This window comes from Oncorhynchus gorbuscha, linkage group LG09 (assembly GCF_021184085.1).
Source record: "Oncorhynchus gorbuscha isolate QuinsamMale2020 ecotype Even-year linkage group LG09, OgorEven_v1.0, whole genome shotgun sequence".
NCBI classification, from domain to species: domain Eukaryota; kingdom Metazoa; phylum Chordata; class Actinopteri; order Salmoniformes; family Salmonidae; genus Oncorhynchus; species Oncorhynchus gorbuscha.
Genome location: NC_060181.1, coordinates 78,094,218 through 78,114,479, shown reverse-complemented (window position 1 = coordinate 78,114,479; position 20,262 = coordinate 78,094,218). Strand labels below are relative to the sequence as shown.

The following is a 20,262-nucleotide window of genomic DNA, read 5'->3' as shown; positions in this document are numbered from 1 at the left end:
ATATCAGGGAACACAAAAGCTAGAATGTCAATACTCAGAGCATGAGAGGCTTTACCCAGAGGGCCACAGGGCCAGGTCAAAGGTCACTGGATTTACACTGCTGAGTGTTTGTAGGGATCAAGCGAGAGCTTAGGCTGGAATGGCCGATTTCGATTACAGAGCAATTAGGAGCCTTTGGAAATCCTAGCAGTGTAAATTACTCTTCTGTTGACATAGTGACCAGGCCAACTCCCACACTAATTATGAGATAAGAGCGAAGTGTTTCTGCTGACTTCATCATACCAGTAATTCCCTACTGAATATCACAGAACAGCATTTCCCCTAGGATGTTTTAAAACCAAGTTTCCTGCTATTCTGCACATTTTGCCATGGCTTATGCCTTGTTCTTATGCTATCTGCGTGACAAAGAATATGATGACTTTATTTTGGTGATTGCAAATTAACAAAGATGATCTTACTTACAAATTTGTGGCTACATACTACATACTTTATATCTGGTTTGAGTGGTTTAAGATTACACTGAAAGCATTTTACCATCCTGAAAATTATATATATATATTTTTTAATTGCAGTGGCAGCCACGATTTAGCCCACGGTGGTGCGCCACTGCTAAATGCTTGAAAGGGAAACACTGCAGACGATCTGTGCAGTTTCATTCAGGAGATGAATATGGCAAATATGATGTGACGGATTGGATTATAAATATCCAGTCAAAAACACCCTCCTGATGAACACCCCTTTAAAACTAACCTTCATCTCTGGGTCCAAACTGTGAAAGGTTGTGTACGAAAATAGTGATGACTTTGTATAACAAAAGGTTGACATTCCAACTTTTCCTTTAGTGATCTGTCTTGCTTTGCGGGTTCTTTCCCTGTCTCCCGATTCACATTGTGAATTATGATCTCAACAAATAGCAGGCAGTAGAGCAACCCCCCCCCAGCCAATTAAACTTAACAGCCATGTCCAGATCAGGTCCTTCCTGCTGGGACTGACCAGCCTTGCTTCACTCCTCCTCCGCCACACACACAAAAGGTCAGAGACTGGAATTAATACAAACAGTTAGCAATGTGTGCACACAGAGTTGAACCTAAATTAAATAGTGTTCTAAGAACTAATGCCACTGTCTAATGAGATGAGAAAAATAAGCATTGAAGGAATAGCAGTTAGAACAATTGAGTTAATCTCAATACTGGTCCAATGGTATGTATGACATTTCACTTCTAGAACGAAGTGTGTTTTAGTCTTCAGTCAGAGTCTAGACATGACAGCACATACACACTTGACAGCAGTGGAGACTGCTGAGGGGAGAACAGCTCACAATAAATGTCCTGAACGGAGCAAATGGAATGGCATCAAACACCTGGAAATCATGTATTTGATGCATCCCACAGATTCCACTCCAGTAATTACCACAAGCCCGTTCTCCCCAATTAAGGTGACACCAACCGCCTGTGCTTGACAGTGATTTTCACTCAGACGTGGAGGGATCTGTCCATAATGGTGGAGTGGCTGGATGTGGTGGGTGAGGACAGAGGTGTCGGTGACCACTGAGGGTCTGGTTCAACACCACCAAAAGGTGGATTGAAGTGCGTCCAAGCAGACAAAACAGTGCCAGCCATAAACCATCCACACAGCACTTAGATATTTTCACTGCGCCTCCAAATGCGACTGCCTGCCGCCAGAGAAAACATGGCCCCACAAAGATCATAGCACTCAGGACACACCAACAGCATTTGCTGGCTGAGAGTTCTTAGCACCTCAATGTAATTTGCGAAATGAGTGCTCACCGATTTTACATGTAGAACCAAATCGGCTGAAAAAATGTCCGCAGTCAGACGTCTACAGCTGGTTGTCCCTAAAACCCAGTAAGCTGAATGATTGGCAGACAAACACTACATCCACATTCAGTGTGATGTGTGTGAGCCTTTAGTAAAATTGCCATGACATACTCTAGAAGTTTGTAGCCAACGGAGAATGTGATATTTTCCCAGAGCACATGCCATCAATTTCCTTTTTAATGAAGGTTAATGCAGATTAAGGAAAAAGCCAAAGCTACCAATTTAATAATATTGACCTAGAAAAACACTACTGTTGGGGAACCCGGATAATTATTGTTGCCGTAAGAAAACTAGTGGGTAAGAAAGGGGGGAGTGGATGAAAGACACTTAAACACAAGACTTTCATAGCTCTCCACTGCTTGCTATTCAAGCAAACTGTACTGTAACATTCGTCAAAATGTAAAGGTTGGGTTGACTCGTGTAATTCAATAGAACAAACAATGTGTTAGTTCTTATTGCAGGGATGTCTAGCTCTATGGGTATGATGGATAAGGAGAGTCCAAAAGTTACCCAGAGCGTTTCAGTTCTGTGAAGGTCATCCACGACTCATTGCTGTTAACTAACCGTCCTGCAGACAATGTTGCTTTACAAAGCTTCTCTACTGGCAAGCTCTGAAAACCTTAGTAGGTTGGTGATGCGGCAGATGGGGGGGAAAGTCGGCAGTTCACTGAAATCATCCGTTCACTGCTGAGGGATGTAATACTACAGATTCACGGATGACTTCTTTTCATGTTAGCAATGGGCTGAACTTTCTAGTTCACGGAGAACTCCATCTCCCCGGTCAACAAGTTGGCATGGTATTGTATTACATCTTTATTTCAATGCATGATTTTCTCCTTAAATCAAAGATATACTTTGTTCTTATACCAAATTGAAAAACTGGGTATTGAAGAAATGGGTTGAAATGCTGGAATTTACACAGTTATCTCCAGGCCTGGGTAACGGAGCATGGCACACAGTCTTTTTGTTCTCCTTCCCTGTGAGGAGTTTGGGTAATGATAATGAAGTGCATTGCTTATTTGCAAACTGACATTTAGCTGCCTCAAGTCAATCCTAGCATATGATTTGGCGCTTGGATCACACCCTTGGGGAAAGCAGCCCACGTTAATGTCAGCCATACTCTGCATGTGGAAAGCTTTTTGTCTGCTGCAGACACACACGCACGCACGCACGCACACAAAGACACTCTTTGCACAAGGAGCAGGAAAAGAGAGAACGCCCTGCAGTTTGCAAACTTTCGATGAGTACCTTATCCAAATGTCTCAAGTGGGACATTAATGAAAGCAGAGTAGACCAAATGACAATAGCTCATACAAATGGCTGCCTACTCTCCACTTCGTCCTCCTGGCGTCTCGACTGAATAGGGGTTGGCCTGTTGTTATGGCATGCTATTGATTCCCTGCCACTGCCACCTCTCCCTGCCCCGGCAAGAGGGCAGGGGGGGTTAATCACCATGACAATGGGGGCTGCTGGGAGTTGGGAGGCTATGGAAACTGCATTGGAGAAGGCCAGGAGGACTTTCCTCCGTCTCAGTTGAATACTGTGAGGCTTTGATTTCCTTAACCACTGACAGATGGATAGGGTCACAGCATCTTTGTCTAAATAATGAACCAGTCTTTACCACACAGGGACCACACTATGGGCCTGGATGGATGGATAGGGCAGGCTGCAGCCCCTTGGCAAGGTAGACCCAAGAAGGGGGAGGATGACTTTTCAGCCAATGCTTTTGTCTCTCTGTTTGACAGGGAGCTGTTCATGAAGTAAGGAGAGGCTAATTAGAGTCTGTAGCCATTCACACAGAGGCACTGTACGACATGGGCCCATTTGGAGTGATTGTTTGAGCTGACACTATGGCCCCTGTGCTTTGAGAGGCTGAGAGAAGAAGAGGAAGGAAGGAAGGAAGGAAGGAAGGAAGGAAGGAAGGAAAGACTATTGTGAACTTTTAATATTACTTTAAAAGATGTTACATCATGTTCACACTCCAAACAATCATGTCTGAAAGTACAGCCTAAACAAGTCCAAAATGCTAACTGATATGTAACACACACACACTTGTTTTACTATCCTTGTGGGGACCAAACTATTGACTCGCATTCAAATTACTATTTTTCCATACTCTTAACCTAACCCTACCCTTAACCCCACCCATAACCCCAAACCCTAAAGTGACGGTGGAAGACTTGAACTAAAATATTGTTGTCTATCAACAATGACAAGCTACCTGGGTCTGACAACTTGGATGGAAAAATGACAGAGGATAATAGTAGACAACATTGCCAATCCTGTTTGCCATTTCTTCAATCTAATCCTACAGGAAAGTGTGTGTCTTCAGGCCTGGAGGGAAGCAAGAAGTTCCTGTTACCAGCCCTTAGTAAACTTTTGGAAAAAATAGTGTTTGGCCAGATACAATGCTACTTCACAGTGAACAGACTTTAAGCACGCTTATAGGGAAGGGCATTCAACATGTACGGCACTTACACAAATGACTGATGATTGGCTGAGAGAAATGTATACAGATGGTGTTCTTTAACTGAAGCATCTCCAAAATAAACCTGGTAGAGTCGGGCATTCTCCAGGACAGCTGTATAGGCCCCTTACTTTTATCAATCTTTACTAATGACCTGCCACTGGCTCTGAGTAAAACCTGTGTGTCTCTGTATGCTGAGGACTCAACACAATACACATCAGCTACCACAGCAAGGGAAATCACTGCAACAGTTTCAGAATGGGTGACAAGAAATAAGTAGTCCTAAATATTTCAAAAACTAAAAGTATTGTATTTGGAACAAATCGTTCACTAAACCCTAAACCTCAAATATTGTAATGAATCATGTGGAATTGAGTTGAATTGAGTTGAGGAGACTAAACTGCCATCGTCAAAACATATTGATGCAACAGTAACTAAGATGGGGAGAGGTCTGTCTAAAATAAAGCATTTAACAACTCTATCAAAAAGGTAGGTCCTACAGGCCCTAGTTTTGTCGCACCTGGACTACTGTCCGTTGTGTGGTCGGGTACCATAAAGAGGGACTTAGGAAAATTACAATTGGCCCAGAAAAGGGCTGCACGGCTAGTGCTTAAAATGTACGTGGAGAGTTAACATTAATATTATGCATGTCAATCTCTCCTGGCTCAAAGTAGAGGAGAGATTGACTTCATCACTACTTGTACTTACGAGAAGTATTGACATGTTGAACACAACGGGCTGCTTGTTTAAACTACTAGCACAGCTCAGACACCCATGCGTGCCCTACAAGACATGCCACCAGAGATCTATTCAGTCCCCAAGTCTAGAATAGACTATGGGCGTCACACAGTACTACATAGAGCCATGACTACATGGAACTCTATTCCACATAAAGTAACTCATGCAAGAAGTAGAATTAGACTTTAAAAAACACACAGATAAAATACACCTTATGGAAGAGCGGGGATTGTGGAGACATACACAATAACGTACGCACACATGGATTTTGTATTGTAGATATGTAGTAGTAGAGTAGTGGCCTGAGGACACACACTTAATGTATTGTAGATATGTAGTAGTAGAGTAGTGGCCTGAGGGTACACACTTAATGTATTGTGAAATGTAAAATGTTTTAATTGTATACAACTGCATTCATTTTGGTGGACCCCAGGAAGAGTAGATGTCCTCACAAGGATAGTAAAACATGGAAAATTCGGACGAGACATTTCGCCCTCCCCAAGGAAAAAGGCTATTTTAGGGTTAGCTAATGGGGGGGGGGATCCATAATAAATACAAATACGAACCTTAAAATAGCCTTTCCTTGGCGGGCACGGTGAAATGTCCCACTTGTCCGAATTTTCCTTCTCTTACTGATCTCGTGAGGATATCTGGTCCACACAAGGATAGTAAAACCCCAAAATTATAATATATATATATTTTTAAATGACACACACACACACACACACACACACACACACACACACACACACACACACACACACACACACACACACACACGTTAGAATCTCTAGCATTTTCAGAGTTCTAGCAATGTAGCCGATTGATTATGAAAACCCTATGCAGTGCTTGGACTTGCAGCCAGCAACAGCCTTTTCAAACATAAAACTCATGATGAATGACTGGTGAATGGCTTGTGCCAAAACCTGATGTTGGCCATCACCATGGAAAGGAGGGAAACAAGTTTCACTGCATTAAAGTGAAACCAACAGAGGCTCTCCTTTAAAATGAAGCCATATCTCTCCTTTAAAAAAACACCATGACGAGCTCATTAGGCATGACCTGAACAAGTTCTGGAGCCCAGAAATATTAATTTAGCATTTACATTTTTGTCATTTAGGAGATATTCCCTTATCCAGAGCGACTTAAGATGCTTTTCCCAGAGGCTCGCAGCAATATTAAATTAAGTTAATGCATTTCATTAGTGCCATGTAAGTTCTAAATGTTGCAATGTACAGTATAATGTAATGATAATGTGCATATGATCACATACAGAAATATATACTTAAGCAATAAGGCCAGAGGGGATGTGGTATATGGCCAATATACCACGGCTAAGGGCTGTTCTTACCCACGACGCAACATTTTATTTCACCTTTATTTAACCAGGTAGGCTAGTTGAGAACAAGTTCTCATTTGCAACATGGAGAGCCTGGATACAGCCCTTCGCCGTGGTATATTGGCCAGGGGCGGAAGGTAGCCTAATGGTTAAAGCTTTGGGCCAGTAACCAAAAGGTTGCTAGATCGAATCCCCGAGCTGACAAGGTAAAAATATGTCGTTCTGCCCCTGAACAAGGCAGTTAACCGACTGTTCCTAGACCAGTTAACCGACTGTTCCTAGGCAGTCATTGTAAATAAGAATTTGTTCTTAACTGACTTGCAGAGTATAAAAAAAGGTTAAATAATAATAAATACCACAAACCCGAGGTGCCTTACTGCTATTATAAAACGGGTTACCAACTTAATTAGAGAGGTTAAAAGATATGTTGGTCTGATATACCACGGCTGTCAGATATGTTTTATGCAGCCCGATATGTTGGTCTGATACCATAGCTGTCAGACATTCAGGGTTCGAACCACCCAGCTCATAAAGCAGATTGTATGAGGACCTTAACTGATGTTCCCAAAACCTTTTTCAATTAATCACAATCTGCATTGAATATCAAATCAGAAGATGGCGCTTACAGAGAGGGCTGTCCTCCTTTTGAAGAATTTGAAAAGAAAAGGCTGCATAAAACACTAGAACACTGTTACTCCAACTTCTGGGATACATACAAGGCCCTCTTCCGCCTTTTTTGGGGGTAAATCTGACCAGGACTCAATTTTGCTCCTCCCTTCCTATAGGCAGAAACTCAAGCATGATGTACCCGTGCTTAGGACTATTTAACACTGGTCTGACCAATCGGAATCCACACTTCAACATTGTTTTGATCGACGGACTGGCAAATGTTCCGGGTAGCTTCCGAGAATAATATTGACAAAAATACCGAAACAGTAACTGAGTTTATCAGGAAGTGTATAGGAGATGTTATACCCACTGTGACTATTAACTTCTCTAGGGTAGGGGGGCAGCATTTGGAATTTTGGATGAAAAGCGTGCCCAAATTAAACTGCCTTCTACTCAGGCCCAGAAGATAGGATATGCATATAATTAGTAGATTTGGATATAAAACACTAACTTTTCCAAAACTGTTAAAATAATGTCTGTGAGTATCAGAACTGATTTGGCAGGAGAAAACCTGAGAAGAATCCATTCAGGAAGTAGGATTTTGTGTGTGTAGTTTTCTATTCAATGCCATTACAGTATTCATTGACTTAGGACTCAAATTGCAGTTTCTATGCCTTCCACTAGATGTAATCAGTCTTTAGAAATTGGTTCTGGCTTGTGTTCTGAAAAATTAGGGAGTAAAGAGCAGTCAATGAGTGGACCCTGCTGTGTCACAGAGCTTTTTCATGGCGCGACCGGGAGAGTGCTTGTTTACCTTTTATATTGACTAAATTATTGTCCGGTTGAAATATTATAGATTATTTAGGCTAAAAACAACCTGAGGATTGATTATGAACATCGTTTGAAATGTTTCTACGAACTTTACAGATACTATTTGAATTTTTTTCTGCCTGTTGTGACTGAGTTTGAGCCTGTGGATTACAGAAGAAAATAAACAAACTGAGGTTTTTGGATATAAAGAGACTATCTAATAAAAGGAACATTTATTGAATACGTGAATGATCTTCATATGGTTGCACTCAGAAGACAAAGGTAAGTGATTACTTTATCTCTATTTTTGACTTGTGTATCTCTCGTACTTGGCTGGTTACTGTTTGTAATGATTTGTCTGCTGGGCTATGTTCTCAAATAATCGTAAGGTATGCTTTCGCCGTAAAGAATTTTAAAAATCTGACACGGTGCTTGGATTCACAAGAAGTTAGATTTAAAGATTATGTTTAATAGTTGTATCTTTTCTGAAATTTTATAATGAGTATTTCTGTATTTGAATTTGGAGCTCTGCAAACTCACTGGATGTTGGCCCGGTGGGACGCACATACCCTAGGGAGGTTAAAACCTACCCTAAAAAGAAAGAGGATAGATAGCAGCATTCGCACAAAACTTAAAATTGTGAACCACCACATTAAAACATGGTAAGGTGACTGGGAATATGGCAGAAAACCAACAGTGTAGTCATTCCCTCCGCATGGCAATCAAACATGCAAAACGTCAGTAGAGAGACAAAGTGGAGTCGCAATTCAACAGCTCAGACACAAGACATGTGGCAGGGTCTACAAAAGGAAAACCAGCTACGTTGCGGACACCGACATCTGGCTTCCGGACAAGCTTAACATGTTCTTTGCCCTCTTTGAGGATAACACAGTGCCACCGACACAGCCTGCTACCAAGAACTGTGGGCTCTCCTCCGTGGCCGACGTGAGTAAGACATTTAAACGCATTAACCCTTGCAAGGCTGCCGGCCCAGAAGGCGCGCGCTCAGAGCATGCGCAGACCAGCATGCTTCAAGATGGCCACCATTGTTCATGTACCCAAGAATCAAAAGGTAACTGAACTAAATGACTATTGCCACGTAGCACTCACCTCTGTCATCACGAAGTGCTTGAGAAACTAGTCAAGGATCATGTCACCTCCACCTTAGTTGTCACCCTAGACCCACTTCAATTTGTTTACCGCCTCAATAGGTCCCCAGACGATGCAATCGCCATCACACTGCCCAATCCCATCTGGACAAGAGGAATACCTACGTAAGAATGCTGTTCATTGACTATAGTTCAGCATTCAGCACCATAGTACTCTCCAAGCTCATCATTAAGCTTGAGGCACTGGGTTTGACATTGCTCGTCCATATGTTTATATGTTCTTAATTCCAGTTGCGCGTATTGGGTATGTGTTGTGAAATTGTTAGATATTACTTGTTAGATATTGCTGCACTGTCAGAACTAGAAGCACAAGGATTTCGCTACACTCGCAATAACATCTGCTAAACACGTGTATGTGACCAATAGAATTTGATTTGAAGGAACATAGAAATATTTAAAATATCAAACAAAAGGGGATTGGTTACATGTGGGCGTGAATACAAGATGTTGATTGTAATTCATCTTCATAACAAATGCAATACTGTGAAGTCGGCAAAGGCTGTTATGCAGTTTGACATTTCACTGTGTTTCATATTATCCATGTAGTCATTTATAATCAGAGGGTGTCCAAATCATCCTTTGTAAATCATACTGTCCAACACTAATTGGGCCCAAATGTTCAGCACACGAGCTCTGACGAATGAACTGGGTGTCCTTGGACATTTCCAGGTATATGATTTAGAATACAACCTCAATAAAACAGCGTGAAAAACAAACATTAACACAGGAGAGCATTTGGTTTTTGTTGTTGTTTTTTGTGTGTTTTTTTAACCTTTATTTAACGAGGCAAGTCAGTTAAGAACAAATTCTTACTTACAATGACAGCCTAGGAACAGTGGGTTAACTGCCTGTTCAGGGAAAGAACGACAGATTTGTACCTTGTCAGCTCGGGGGTTTGAACTTGCAACCTTCCAGTTACTAGTCCAACACTAACCACTAGGCTACCCTGCCGCCTCCTGTTTTCTCTACCTGTGCTCCATGCCAAATGAACAAGCCATACGAGCTAGTACAGACAAGGATGAGATCCAAATTGGTCATCACCTTCATAATAGCACGCTTCACATAAGCTATTTAGACAATGTTTTTATAACAATGGAAAACACAGGAAATGAAAAACAAAAAACAGTATACTTCTGTAGAAGTGTGAATGAGAACACTCAGCTAGACTATTTACTTCCTGGTTGGAATTCAGTCCTCAAACTATGACACAATCAGAACCAACGAGTAGGCCGGTTGCTGCTGTCCTGGTTTATGGGTGGTCCTTCTGTAGCTCAGTTGGTAGAGCATGGCGCTTGTAACGCCAGGGTAGTGGGTTTGATTCCCGGGACCACCCATACGTAGAATGTATGCACACATGACTGTAAGTCGCTTTGGATAAAAGCGTCTGCTAAATGGCATATATTATTTATTATATTATGTGAACAGAAGAGTTTGACAGACAGAGCGCATCAGTTACAGTATGAAATAGCACCCTATTGGTAGTAAAGTGCTAATGTTTTGGCCAGAGTCACATGGGGCAGGCCAAAAAGTGGTCCCCTAAGGGTTCAGAGTTGCCCCATGTGTTTTAGCCCCACTGGTGTGTCATTGTCATAAGCCTTTCTGGTTGTTGTCCCAGAATGCCTTGGGCTGAGTCTGTCCTCAGTCTACTGTCTGCTAAGTGGACTCAACACCACAGTGAGGGGCTTGTCAACAGCTCCCGGTGAAGCTGAGAGGAGATATCAGCACCATCTTTTCAGAGCACCTGTTAACAGTCTTACTACCAACCGTCTTCGGGACAGGGCACGAAACCCAAACAAGACCCTCAAGAAATGGAGGATAAAAAGGCCTACTGTAATTCTAATGAACAAAGAGCTGTATCAGAAATGGGTTGTGGAATCTCAGTAACCCTAGAACAACTTGACTGATGAGAAGGTAAAGGGCCTAACAGCTATCACAGTTTAAAATTGTTTGCCTAGAATGTCTATAAAGTTATGGTATAAATCAGGTCTCAAACTTGTTTTGTACATTTCCTGTCATTTAGTTTTTTTAAGCATATGCAGCCAAGTCGTGTTACATACCTTTGAGCACTGTTTGTGATTCTGACACCACACCAAGGATCCATTATTCTGTAATGAAAATAGAAAGATGATTATGACTTATGATTTTCTAGGGAGAAAAATCTATTTCAGTCATTGTCAATGTAATGCAAAAAGAAAGGTGTTTCATTCCAGGACACACAGTAGCTATTCACACTACAATTCAAACAAACACCTGAAAAGCAAAAAAAAAATGTGTGCTCTGAATCGGTTTCACCACAAAGAAAAAAAAATTCTAATGATTTTAATTAGAAGTTAAGATTCTTTCACCCCAATATGAATCCTAACGAAGCAAGGTCAGAGTGGGGCGGATCTCTGGTCAGTTTCAGTGTCGTTCAGAATTGGAGTGCCTGCATTTGATCTCACAACAGACATCCCAGGGGTCACTCGCATAGGAATTGATGTCAGCACTCGTATGGAGACTGCAGACACCTCCAATACCCCCCTAATTGCTTTGTGTCACCTTCTGGAACCCAAGAAGCCAAAGATTTGGTCCCAATTCTGCCTAAAGACAAAGTGTCTCCCTGTCATCTTGAGAAGTTCTAATGGCTTAAAAGCCTGACACAAGTGGCCATTTCCTGAGCTCCAATAGAGAAAAGGACCACAAGGCTATTCTCTCCCATATGGATTCACTTGGAGATTAAATGTAAGATAAATAACCACCCAGACAAAATTGACCATTTGATTAGGGGCTAAAAAGGGCTAAAATTGCACTCTGGCTGTAGGTTGGAAGATTCATGTGCTTCATTGGTTAGCTCAAATTCCCAATGAAGTTAATTTGCCATTATGAATAGTTTGGACATTTCAAATATAGAGAAAGGAAACGTAAATAAAAGGCAATGAGTGTGAATTTCCATGAGCTGACGTACGTTACAAATGAAAGGTCACCGTTAGACATGAATCAGTGCTTTGTTCTGTACAATAAGACACTGCGGCAGGACTGCCTGACTAGCCAAACTTTAAAAGGTCTGCAAACCAAGAAGTCTGCTCAAGTTCAATGTCAAGTTCAAAGCCTTCTCAAACAATGTAATCCAGTGGAAATTCCCAGTGAGACCTCAGGAAAAAACGGATCATTAAAGGCTTTACTTTGCCATCCAGTACCAGTGAGCACTGCGTGTTTGGCGTCAAGTATAACAGTCAGCTGGCTTCAAAGACATTTATGGTACATCAGGAATTCTAGAACAAACTTATAAAGCTGCATTACTTAATTGTGTAACTGCATTTGCAATACTATAACACAAAAGTTACTGAAAACAGTTTCTTCCCCTCACAGACATCATTGCACAGGAGATAGAAGAGCACAGTATGTACAATGTATTTTGTACCATGCTGAGCAACGCTCCTCAGTTCGGCAATAACGGTGGTGGGACAGCCAGTGGTTGGGGCCGCTATTTCCCCCTACAGCAGATTCTACCTTTAAAACGTCCATTCCACAAGCTGCTCTACTGCCAATTTTAATAACATCTCAAATAAATCCATGTTACTAATGAACAGGATGAAAGACTGACAAAACTCAGAATTTTACCAAACAAAGACCAAATTAGTAGGGAATTGCCAGGGACATCACGATATCACCATACTTAGGTGCAGATCCGATATATATATATATTGCGATTCTATATGCATTTCGATTTGATACTGTGATTTTATTGCCATTTGATGTTCCAAACATATTGCTTACCATATGTCTGACACAGAGGAAAAGAGAGAGCCATGAGGAAACAAAAGTTAACAGTCATGGAAAGAAAGGTGCTGAAAATAAATTGGCTCCCTATTTAAAAATAAGATTGAGAATAATCTATGAAGGAAAAATACTGGAGTTTTCGTGTGGGTATAGCCAACTAGTGTCAAAATTATACTGCGATAGTCAAAACGATACATGAAAAATAACAAAGATTATGTAACTTTATCGATTCCCCACCCCCCATCACTATGTTCCACCTATAGATTACATTTCAAAGACAGCAACTGACATTTTGGAACCGGAAAACATGAAGAATGCACCTTTAAGGCAGGCTGCAACAGGGTCGGATACAGTAAGCAATACTACAGAAGAAAAGTATGTACACTGAGAATACAAAACATTAAGAACACCTGCTCTTTCCATGACAGACTAACCAGGTGAAAGCTATGATCCCTTACTGACAGAACTTGTTAAATCCACTTCCAAATCAGTGTACCGGTACATGAAGGGGAAGTGAAAGGTTAAAGAAGGATTTTAAGCCATCACACAATTGAGACATGGATTGTGTAAGTGTGCCATTCAGAGGGTGAATGGGCAAGACAAAATATTTAAATGCCTTGAAACGAGGTATGATAATAGTGGCCAGGCACAGGCACACCGGTTTTAAGAACTGCAATGCTGCTGGGGTTTTCCACACAACTGTTTCTCGTGGGTATCAAGAAACCCAAAGGACATCCAGCCAATTTGACAACTGTGGGAAGCATTGGATTCAACATGGGCCAGCATCCCCGTGGAATGCTTTTGACACCTTGTAGAGTCCATGCCCCGATGAATTTAGGCTGGGCAGAAGGGAGGGGGGATGCAACTCAAAATTAGGAAGGTGTTCGGAAAGTATCCAGACCACTTGACTTCCACATTGTTGTTACAGCCTTATTCTAAAATTGATTACATTTTTTCCCCTCTCAATCTACACACTATACCCCATAATGACAAAAACAGATTGAGAAAAAAACAATCTGTGAGGCAAAGGAGTTGTCCGTAGAGCTCTGAGACAGGATTGTCGGGGTGTTGGGGCACAGATCTGGGTACCCAAAAATGTTTGCTGCATTGAAGTTCCCCAAGAACACAGTAGCATCCGTCATTCTAATATGCAAGACGTTTGGAACCACCAAGACTCTTCCTTGAGCTGGTCGCCCAGCCAAACTGAGAAATCAGGGGAGAAAGGCCTTGGTCAGGGAGGTGACCAAGAACCCGATGGTCACTCGGACAAAGCTCCTCTGTGGAGATGGGAGAAACTTCCAGAAGCACAACTATCTCTGCAGCACTCCACCAATTAGGCCTTTATGGTAGAGTGGCCAGACAGAAGCCACTCCTCAGTAAAAGGCACATGACAGCCCACTAAAGGACTCTCAGACCATGAGACTCTGGTCTGATGAAACCAAGATTGAAATCTTTAGCCTGAATGCCAAGCTTCATATCTTTGGTCTGAATGCAAAGCTTCATGTTTGGAGGAAACATGGCACCATCCCTACGGTGAAGCACAGTGGTGGCAGCATCATGCTGTGGGGAGGTTTTTCAGCGGCAGGGACTGGGAGACTAGTCAGGATCAAGGGAAATATGAACAGAGCAAAGTACAGAGTGATCCTTGATGAAAACCTGTTCCAGAGTGCTCAGGACCTCAGACTAGGGCAAAAGTTCACCTTCTAACAGAACAACAACCCTAAGTACACAGCCAACACAATACAGGAGTGGCTTCGGAAAAAGCCAGAGCCCGAACTTGAGCCCGATCGAACATCTCTGGAGAGAACTGAAAATAGCTGTGCAGCGACGCTCCCCATCCAACCTGACAGAGCTTGAGAATCTGCAGAGAAGAATTGGAGAAACTCCGCAAATACAATTGTGCCAAGCTTGTAGCGACATACCCAAGAAGACTTGAGGCTGTAATTGCTGCCAAAGGTGCTGAGTAAAGGGTGTGAATACTTATACAAATGTAATATTTCTGTTTTTCATATTTAATACATTTGCAAACATTTCTAAAAACCAGTTTTTGCTTTGTCATTATGGGTATTGTGTGTATATTGATGAGGTGGGGAAAAAACTTAATCCATTTTAGAATAAGGCTGTAACAAAATGTGTAAAAAGTCAAGGGGTCTGAATACTTTCCGAATTCACTGTTATGTACTGTATTTTGATTGAAATGTTGTGCTCTACAACATGATGGATATGTTTATGTGTATGCTCATACAAATCTGATGGTATAAAAAATAATGATCAAACAAATCTAAATAATATATCAAGTGACAGTAAATAAACCCCTGGCATTTACACTGCGGGAGAACACTAGAGATCATTTATACAAATTGTCAAGAGTCCAGACCCGCTCCTAAATAACAGGCCTAGTGTAACACCTTTCACGGCCCATTTGTCAATGGCGACAGATAGGGATCCGCAGAGGGGTTAATTTTGCTCAGTGACAGCATCTCTGCAGCACTGGTGGGGCTCAGTGGGACGTTGCCCCAGCTGTCCAGGCCTGACCCCAGCATGTCATAGAGCAATGGGGAATAATTATAGGTCAAGACTTCATCCCAACGACTCAGTGGCATTCCTCAGCAGTTTCAACATTATGCAGTGCTTCTGAGGGACTGTCAAAGACACTGATCGATTCATACTTTCCAGATCAACTCACAGCTTTCTCTGTGTCACTGGTGAAGTCTTGTAAACACAGATTCACCCCAGAGATGTATTATGACTTGTGTCAGTTGAGAAGGAAGAGCAGGTGGCCGGGGGCATGTTGTATCGTCTAGACATTTGAGGAACATGGGCAAAAAGCCTGCTCTGCATTCCTTCTTTTGAAAACCGCTCTCTTTTGTTTCCTGTTCATCATTAAGATGTTTTTGTGACATCTCTGTTCAGTGTTCACTTTCTACATCCAATTTTTCAGAAACTAATATTGTGTAGCTGCAGTCCTATAATATATTTGTTTTCAGCAATTCTGCACAGAAATTGTACATCACTGACATCGGTAAAAGACCTGACAGACATCTATTTGGATCGAAATATTGTCAACCAATAAATATATGTGTAGTGCATCTTGGTGTGCAGACTAGACTTTATTATTTTATGGATTAGTCTGGCCCAGCACCCCATTCAAAGCGAAGTGTGTTTGATTTTTTGACAGCTCAAAGAGCAAGTGACCTGTCTATATGTCCATCAACAACCCAGGAGCCTCTCTGGATCAAAATAACTAAGCAACCCCCTAGGTCATGTCATCTATTGACTGGCTCAAATAAAATCCCTTCAGATCTAAGTCCATAGCTGTGGGCTCTGAGTAACTAAAATGTGTGAATGGAAAGGCAGGGCTAGTGACAGAGTCCTGTCCTTCAGGATAACATACACGAGTAGTAATATAATAGGAGCTATAAGTGAATGTTGTATCACATTGAAATGGTGAAGGTGTTGAGGCTGTATCCTGTCAGGAATGTGTACTGTTTGTCTGAGGAGACACTAGAGGATGTACCAGGCAGTAGCACTCACAGAGCTGACAATTACAGACACGACTGGCATGGATTAAACCTTTTACAGAGGTGTGGCCAAGCTACATAGACCCCTATTCATCCAGTCTTCACTAATAAAAAAAAGCCACAAGCAGTGGCTGTCGTCTGATTCCACCCCAACTTATTTAATATCAAAGGCTAAAACAAGTAGACATGGATAAACTACTTTCTTTCCTTAGCAATGAACATAAGTCTCTCAAGTGCAATACTAACTTTCAGTACCTCCGCTAATTGGGTATGAAAAAAATAACATTTTAAATTCCATTTATGACTTCAAATGTAATAACAAGTCCACACCTTGTTTTTTGGCTTCATGGGTCCTCACATAAATCATCCACTACAAACCTGATGCTTTCAGAATGTAAGTGAACAGAGAACCTAGTTCACTCTTAATATTTTAAAGTGTCCAGTGACCATATTTATGACTGGGTGTTCCCCTCTGTGTATTGTACCAGGTTGACAAGTCCCATATAAGCGAAGTAAAATGTCAATAAAAACATCTGGATTTGGAAGTAATTCTACATTCATAAATCTTAAATTGCCATAAATCCAAAACCCAAAAGGCCATGCTTTTTTCCGACTGCATCTTCAGTCTGTTCCTACTAAGCTCAATAACTCATCATCACTGACAATTAAAACCGTATTCCTTGGATACTGATTCAGCCAAGTTCAAGGGAGGACTTGTCTGGGAGTTTACAGCTGAAAGTGCTAAAATCATTTCCAGTTTTTAATTTCAATATACAAACAAATGTATCTATTAGGCTATAAATTCTATAAAAGACAATATAAAAAAAACATAAGAAAATTGTTTCTGGCTGCTACAAAAGTTATGAAAATTGGCTGTTGTACAATACACACAAAGAGGTTACTTTATATATTTGTTCTAATGTGAAAAATCAAGTAACAGTAAATGTCCCCTCTAAATAAAAAGCTATTGCTGAAAGTGTCTATTTACATGAAACTGGAAACTTTGTGTGTCTTGGTTTCCTTAAATAGTATTAAATTGCCCCTATTACTAAGAAGGAATGCTTTCCGAGTTGAATTAAGAGGTCTAAAGTCTCAATCATATTAGAGGAGGGAGGAGAGCAGCCGCCCGGCCAGGCCTGCTCTGTAATAAGATCTGGCAGAGGAAGCAGATCCACCTGTGGGTTGCAGCACGCCGAGCGCTGACTGAGCATGCGCCAGTTTGTGGCAAAAGTACATTAGAGCTTATCACATTTAGCCAAAGTGGGCCTCTGCATTTAGCAGGAAGGTGACCTCACTGGGGATAGCATCAGGAGGCTAGTGTCCCTTCTATGAAGCGTGACGCTGGAATTTGGTGGCAGGGGTTAGGGCTGGGGCACAGGGAGGCATGTGTTTTTTCAGCTGACCAGACATCCCATTTCCACATGAAAGTGCCCGCTGAGAGAGAACACAGTGCATTTGACAGTCCTCAAAGAGTATCAACAATTGGCTTCTATTCTTGGAGCTGCAAGCCTGCTCACCCAGCACCTTATCACTGAGCATAAATGCACCTATTCCTCCTAATTTCCTGGCCTCTGAACACACCTGAGATCAAATACAAAATGCTAAGGCTCTGCAGTCTATTACTAGACAATTAACCCTTTATAGTTGCAGGGGAGTTCACTAGTTTCACCTCAACCTCTTGACTTTTCAGTTGAATGGTGATTGATTTTATGACTCAATATCAAATGCCTGGGTAGTGTTGAGAAGTTGTTGAAATTATCTTCAAACTAATTTATGAGAGCTTTAATACATTAACTGGTCTAATAAAGAATAACAAAACACATGACCTAACATAAACCCAACAAATATAGAGAAGAGAGAGAGACAAAGCACTCAATTGATAGTTAGTCAAATTGACGAGTTCTCCTGACATTGATTCCAAAACTCACACAGCAATTAGTTTTACTCAGTGTGAAAGGGCCGACTTCATCCTTGAAAATGCAAATGTTCACTAGTGAAAAACCGAGTGCAGATAGAAGGTGAAAGAGTGCTGGAGAAGAGAAGGATCAGTGGTGAGTCCTTTACACTGGGTCATGAGAGAGAACTGTGTGTCCGGTGAAGGGTGAAAACTTCTGACACTGCTTATCAAATCACCCAGAGGACAAGGCTCACCCAGAGGACAAGGCTAAGTACAACAAAGGACAAGGATCAACAAATCACAGAGGACAAGGATAAGTACAACAAATCACTTCTTCCAACACAAATTGTAGAAGGCCATCGAAACACACTTGGTGGTCACCATCGGTGTGTATCAGCCTTGTGATCCATTTTCCAGGTTATTTATGGCTAATTGTGAGGTGAGTGAAATGAATGTGGGGTGAGAAGAAAACGGCCTCATTTTGATAGACTATACACAAAGTAGAGCATACATCCAAAGACGTGACAGGTAGTGGAAAAAAATGTCAGAATTGGGCTGCCTGTGTAAATGCAGCCAATGTTGCCAAGATATCGACCCTCTTACATTTCATTGTACGTTCTTTATGCTCTCATTCAATGGTAATGTTTTTGGGTTAAGAGCATTGGGACAGTAGCTGAAAGGTCACTGGTTTGAATCCCGAGCCAACTAGGTGAAGAAGAAAAAAATATGTTAATGTGCCCTTGAGTAAGGTACTTAAACCAAATTGCACCTGTAAATTGCTCTAGATAAGAGTGTATGCTAAATGCCTAAAATGTGAAAACCTCAACTTGGTTAACAAATCTCAAGAGCAGCACTCATTGCTTACTTGTATTGGTTATTAAATCAACCAGTTAATATATTTTTTTTAAAAACAGAATGGCGATGCTAGAATGTCCTTGCATTATAATAGTAAGTGCCATGTCCTCTGCAGCAGAATTTATCCATATAGTGGAACGCAAAACCAATCGACTCCTGTAGGGTAATCAACTGTGCCACTTTTCGGCCCCACAAGATTATCAATAAGTCTTTATTTCATAGAAGAGGCCAAATCGTTTACACTGACATTTCAGTACCAATAGCTTATTCAACAGATGCAGTGCGTGTCTTGACCTCAACTCTGTCTCTCGAAAAATGCCTTATTTTTATTATGAGGACACATAATGCGTAAAAGTTGAAGAGACTGTGAGCAACACACTCTTACCTGGGAGTGCTTGAAAAAAGCGGAGATGCGAGTGATGTGCAGGCTGAGACACCTTGAGGCACATCTAGCTCGGTAAATGCTGCCAGTGAAGAAAGAGTCATCCTGCCTGGTCCTCGAAGCGAAAGTTCCATGGGTCGACAACTCTGTAATCCATAGACACAGGGTAACACATACGTTTACGCTCTTGGGCAACATTTTTCGTTTGCGGGTAGCCTATATTGCTTTTTATTCGTCCATTGATCGGGCTACACTGCGTGTTGACTCCAGTGGAGAAACTAAAGAAACTTCAATTATACACTGGGGAGGAGTCAGAACCGCGTGCGCTCTGTGATTGGCGGATACCGATGTGAATGTCAAATACTGCGGGTGCTTTGTAGCAGGTAGAGGTTGTGGACTCACTGTGAAGGATTTTGAAATGAACTATTTTTGAGTTAATGGTTTGAATGATTTTGTGCTATTGCTATGAATAACATTTTAATTCAATGTCATCTCATGACATGAATTGGCTACTTATGTAACATTGACTAGGTACCGTTACCCCCTGTAAATAGCCTCCTTATTGTTTTATTGTGTTATTTATTTATTTATTTGGTAAATATTATCTTAAATCTTATTTTCCTTAAAAGTGCACTGTTGGTTAAGGGATTGTGTGTAAGCATTTCACAGTAAGGTCTACACTTGTTGTATTTGGCGCATGTGACAAGTAACATTTTATTTATTTGATTTCAAATCTGCAGAACTTCTAGTTGCACACACTAGGCTAGAGGTTTTCACAGTGGACCTGATTACCTAGGCTACCATGTTTATCATGCAGTATTACTATCTCCCCAAAACAGAAATAGCTCATCCTACATAAACCACACCTTGAATAAGAA

General features: G+C 41.4%; 1 protein-coding gene across 2 annotated transcripts in view; it reads right to left on the bottom strand.

The window, feature by feature from the left end:
* LOC124044120 (anosmin-1-like) overlaps nt 1-19,670 on the bottom strand; it is a 64,693-nt gene extending 45,023 nt beyond the window's left edge. Inside the window, exons 1-2 of one of the 2 annotated variants that reach the window (XM_046363590.1) lie at nt 19,388-19,670; nt 11,028-11,075 (exon numbers count right to left, since the gene is read on the bottom strand). In XM_046363590.1, coding sequence (XP_046219546.1) covers nt 11,028-11,075; nt 19,388-19,582 — 243 coding nt within the window. In that variant the 5' untranslated portion in view covers nt 19,583-19,670. The remainder of the gene's footprint in view (nt 1-11,027; nt 11,076-19,387) is intronic. The other variant, XM_046363591.1, reaches the window with a different exon arrangement.
* Nucleotides 19,671-20,262: the final 592 nt, after the last annotated feature.